The sequence below is a fragment of the Alosa alosa genome, chromosome 1 (assembly GCF_017589495.1).
Source record: "Alosa alosa isolate M-15738 ecotype Scorff River chromosome 1, AALO_Geno_1.1, whole genome shotgun sequence".
Classification (NCBI taxonomy): Eukaryota; Metazoa; Chordata; class Actinopteri; order Clupeiformes; family Clupeidae; genus Alosa; species Alosa alosa.
This window is the reverse complement of record NC_063189.1, coordinates 4,109,971-4,115,484: the sequence shown is the minus strand read 5'-3', so window position 1 is coordinate 4,115,484 and position 5,514 is coordinate 4,109,971. Positions and strand designations below refer to the sequence as shown.

The 5,514-nt window shown below is 43.7% G+C and overlaps 1 protein-coding gene across 1 annotated transcript in view; it reads left to right on the top strand.

The window, feature by feature from the left end:
- rcan3 (regulator of calcineurin 3) overlaps positions 1 to 3,592 on the top strand; it is a 47,744-nt gene extending 44,152 nt beyond the window's left edge. Inside the window, 1 exon segment of the mRNA XM_048263605.1 lies at positions 3,302 to 3,592. Coding sequence (XP_048119562.1) covers positions 3,302 to 3,471 — 170 coding nt within the window. The 3' untranslated portion in view covers positions 3,472 to 3,592.
- Positions 3,593 to 5,514: the final 1,922 nt, after the last annotated feature.

Genomic DNA, 5,514 nt, shown 5'->3' with positions numbered 1-5,514 from the left:
GCCTACATGCTAAATGTCTGCTGTCATATTAAATTAGGGAGGAACAATTAGTTCTTTGGGTACTGCCTCGAATAGGCTACTATGCTTTGCACTCTTTTAGTTATGACTGAATGATTGTTGTGATTAAACTGCTGTCACGGATTTGTTGCAAATGCCAAGTGTTCGTCTTTGAAACTAGCCTACCTACCTTGTTACATGAAAATTGCGTTTCTAAACAGCAACGTTAACCAAAATGATGGAAATAAATAATCAGAACTTTTGAGGTTTTGACCGTTTTGTTGCAAAGCATATTCCATCTCATGGTGAAATTAGTTGTTGTGTTTGTTAAAACCGAATTATTATTTTATAGGCTAAGCATAGGTATCATTGCAAGATGGCTAACAAACGTAAAAGTTACACTAGGCTAGGCCCTATCAATTAACATTGACGTTAGCCCTTCACTCATGACATGATACTGTTATTATTAGGACATTACATACCTTTATTCTTTGCTCGTTTCTCCTCTTCTACTTTTCTTTTTTTCGAACTGGGCACCTGATGGCTTTGACCGCTTTCTGTCCATCGTGTTTGGCACTCGACAGTCGACAACAATCCACAAATTCCCATGATCCACTCGCGACCACAGTCAAGACCAAACCAATTCACCTGGGTGACCTCTTAATCGTTTTGTCACCTATTTTTATTAGCCATTTCACACAGTTAATTAAATGTGCAGGAATCATAGGTCTGCATTCATAACATTATGAGATATGCGTTGTTTGGAAGAAAGTCAAGGTGTGACTGATTTTAGCCCACTAATAGACTGTTGTAGGCTACTATACAGTGGATCCCCATTCATCCCCCCTTTCCCGTTTCATTAAGGAAACCCAGAGGTGAACTGTCCCCCGCAAACCCCTCCCTTCGCCCCTTCCTCTGCACAGTGCAGTGCAGTAGGCCTACCTTCTGAGCAACAGGGGCGCCAATTCCCTAATTCCTCACACAAGTGATGGATAATAGAAAATCGTTTTGCGACGTTTATTTTATTTATTTTTTTTTAAGCGCTCGTGCCGCCCCCTACAAGATGCCGCCCCTGGCGACCGCCCGGTTCGCCCGTACCTAAAACCGCCACTGGAAGCGCTCGTGTCAAGGCAGCTTAGTTAGTCCCGACCTACATGAGATTTTGAACGTTGTTGTGAGAGTGGTAAATTTCATCAAAACCTGGCCCTTAAAAGCGCGTCTATTCTCTGCAATTTGCGAAGAGATGGTAGCTGACCAAAAGGCTGTACTGTTTCACAGCGAGGCAAGGTGGCTTTCCTGAGGTAAAGTGCTGTCGCGCGTGTTTGAGCTCCGAGTCGCCTCTTCTTGGAAGAAGGGCGCATGTTTGAATCTGCAAGCACGTTCACTAATGAACATTTCTTGACGAAGCTGGCCTATCTTAGCGATATATTTGATATAGCTTAGCGATACATGAGTTAAATGTCCAGTTACAAGGCAAAGACAAGCACCTACCTCACCTAGCGAATAAGATTACTGCATTCACCAAAAACAGGTCGCCTCTATCGCGACAGTATTATGCCTTTGAGATTTCTGAGCGAAATCGCTGAAACGTCTGATTCGGGAGCCACTCTTGTGATCCCATGTGTTAAACAGTAGGCCTACATCACATTCCTGCAAAGTTTATTTAAAAAATATTTCCCAACCAGCAGTGCTCAATATGACTAGATTATGGATCCATTTAATGCAGCATGTTGGTATTTCATTGAATATATTGTACAATGCTGTAAAATGGCCTATGCTTCCTAATATATTGCTGGAAAACAGAAATATGTGTGTTATTATGCATTTATTTATGTATTATTATATCTGCAGCACCAGCTGATTTTAACTCTGTTGAAGAGGATATATTTAGAACTTGTCATTATTTCAATAAATTTGACAATTTTAAGCTTGACCTACCACTTTCTTAGAGCGATGAGGGACAGGTGGGGTTCGAGAATGCCCCCTTGATCAAAGTGGGGAATGAAAGAAAACTTTTCAGAACCTTTGCTCTGAGGAGTGACTCAGAAAGTCACGCATGACAACTGTCTCACTCTCAAGACACTAACTTATAGCTGTCTCACTCCCAGGGTACTAAGCTAAACAATAACATAATGGGAATTTGTTGTCTAGCTCATTGGTTCCTTATACCTTATATAGCTTAGGAAAGCTAACAGCTTTCTATTAGGATCTAGTTTGTTAACTACCACAGTCACGAGTTGGGTCGCGATAGTCTGTCATTTTTAAAAAGTGGGTCCCCAGAAAAAAAGTTTGAGAAACACTGCTCTAAACAGAGCCAGATCAAAGAAATTAGTTACAGGCCAACTGAGAGACTTGCCCACACTCCTGCAGTAGTGACTCGTGATGGTCGCTAGCTACCAACGCTGGAGTTATAAACCCTTTCTAAAAGCATTGAATGGCCAAGGGTGGGTCAGAGTGTCTGAGTCCCCAGTCTGACCAAACTGGACAGACAGAGAGAATGACAGGGAGGGGAGATGAGAGCGATAAGAACTTGGCTGACCATGAGCGACGCTAGTACCAGTTTCAGTGTTCCTCTATGTGCTGGTACCCACAGGGACACCGCTGCCTGGGGCTTTTAGGGAAGTCCCTCCATGCGGCGGCCATATTGTGAGTGCTGTGTCTCCTCATTAGAAAGTCTCTGATCTGGGTGAGGACTTGGGGGAGAGTTTGGGGTTTGTGCTGCCTGGATCTGGGTGAGGACTTGGGGGAGAGTTTGGGGTTTGTGCTGCCTGGGTCTGGGTGAGTTTGGGGTTTGTGTGTGCCGTTGCGGAGGAAGCTGTGTCATCCTGCAGGCTTAGCAGGGCTATTTCTGTCCAAGTGACAGTCTTTGCTCTCTTAAGACCGAGACCTTTTCAGATTAACGGCTAAGCTATCCGAATGAGAGGACCGTGCCGTATACGTCACATGAGGGCAGAGTGCCAGGAACGCTAGGACAGAACGCTCTCTCTGGTCTCTGAGCAGTGCTGATTGTGTGCCTTTATCTCTTGAATTTCCCCTTGGGGATCAATAAAGTATATCTATCTATCTATCTATCTATCTATCTATCTCTCTCTCTCTCTCTCTCTCTCTCTATATATATATATATAGAGATATATTTGTAATTTGTTGGTGGCATCAGCTTGTTTGTGGGGATGAGAGCACTGATCATGTAGTCAGTCAGCTGTCTATCTTGGGCCTTGTTGTTCTGTATTTTGTCCTCCCTTCTGATTGGTCACTGAAACGTGACTCACGCCCCTTCTCTTTTTTTCTCTTGTCTCTCCGTCAGGTGACAAGTACGAGCTCCACGCCGGCACCGAGTCCACCCCCAGCGTGGTGGTGCACGTGTGCGACAGCGACAACGAGAACGAGAACGAAAATGAGGATGACGAGGCTCGGCCCAAGATGAAGATCGTCCAGACCCGACGTCCTGAGGGGCCACCCAAAGTCTTCAACTAAAAAGTCCCGGAAGTGTCCACCCTGCGAAGTGTCCACCCTCTGATCTCTCTCTGTCTCTCTCCTGCACTCAGAGAAAGACACCCTTCATTTCAGTTAAAAAAAAAAAACAACAGCAAACTTTTAAAAAAAAGCATACAAACTAACGAACGAACGTATGAGCGAACTGCGGGGTGATGTTTGTGAAACGCGTGTGGACGGACAGACATGTGACAGGGCTGACGGACGGAGGTGACCCCCAGTTGGATGGGCTTGGCACTGGCTCTCATCACACACTGGCCCATGGGACCGTCCATGACCCCACCCCCTACCCCCCCACCTCACAGGGGCTCCTCTCCTGCCATGCTCTCATCTAGCGTAGTCTCTGTACTAGTCATCAGTAGCAGCAGACTGGGGTAGAGTTAGCTCTCTCACAGGTATTTAAGTCATCTATCTGTACTTAAGAAAGGTGGTTGCTTAAGACAGAGATCACTAATGCTTGAAACCATTTGGTTTGTTGTTTTCCTTATTTTAGTTTTCTTTCTTTTTTTAATAATTGTTATTATGACTTATACTACTACTCTTACTATAAGTATCTGTTGGTCATGCTTTGTCTTTCATATCAGCACTCCTCATGTGATGACTCAGCGAGGCCAGATGGCGCCTGAAATCATGCTTCTGTATGTGGGTCTTTATGTAGAATACTTACAGACAAAACAAATGACAAACAAATTCACACAGAAGAAGTTACGGACAAGCGATATGCTACAGGCCGCCACTGGTGCAACCTAATGGAGCTTTTGAGCTTTGGGGTGAGGTAGATGGGGTTCTTTTGTAAGAAAAAACAAAAAAAATGAAGGGCGTTTGTTTACTGATCTAGATGTGTATTCTTACCATGTATTTGATACCACAAACATTTTTGCATGCTAACTAGTGTAGTCAGGAGCTCAAGAGTTTTTTACTGATCACGACTTACAGGGATCGGGAGAGATCTGGAGGTTTTTGGCGTTTGGCGTTCATATCAGAGGGTTTAGCCTGATGGGCATGGATTGGAGTTGAGCGTAGCTCTCGTAGCCCTCGTGTGAACAGTAGCACTGCGTCGAGCGTCGCTCACTGGCTGGGTTCGAGCTCTACATGGGCATGAGCAGAATGCTGAACTTTGTGGTTGTTTAAAGTTAAAAATATAATGCAAAAAAGTGTGTCTATTCTGAACTTTTTTTACACTTATTATTCGAATGGTTCTGATTCTTACTCTTCTTCCTGTGTTCATCCTGGATGCTCGGGCGTTTTTGTGACTGGCTTATTGTTCTAATGCTTCTGATTCCTGTGTTCATCCTGGATGCTCGGGCGTTTTTGTGACTGGCTTGCTTAATGTGTGTTTTCTGTGGGCTGCTTAGGCTTGTCTTGCACTGAAACTCACTTGATCGTTTCTGGCTTGGTTTTGTTTTTACTTTTGTTTTATTAATTTTTTTGTTTATATTTATGTTTTTGTTTTGCCTTTTCTCTCTCCTTTGTGGGCCTGCTGGCTGCTGGCTGTTTCAACCGCTGTAGGTATAGATAGTGTGTTTGTTAGTAGAATGGCCTGCTGTAGGTAGTTTAGATAGTGTGTTTGTTAGTAGAATGGCCTGTTATAGCCAGTGAAGATGCAACCCTTTACCACATCATTCACTTTGTGTGATAAACCTTTCAAACTTATCCAAGCTCCAAACCAGTACCTCCATCATACACACACACACACACACACACACACACACATTACACACTTATGTTCACAGTAACCAAGGAGCAAAAAGGGATAGCCTATTTACCAGAATAAGGCTTTTTTATGTTGTTTTTATTTTACAATCTCGCTATGAACACATTTAAGTGATTGCTGAAGTTTGATTACTATTGGGTCTGCTCATTCAAAGATCTATGGAATTATCTTTGAGTCAGATGTCACTTCTGCTAAATGTATTTTGCTCTCATAGGCCTACTGAACACAAAACAGGCCTACTGATACAAATACTTCATACTTAGCCCAGCCCAGCTTTTGCACGCCACGACCGATCGGCGTCGTAGCAAGTT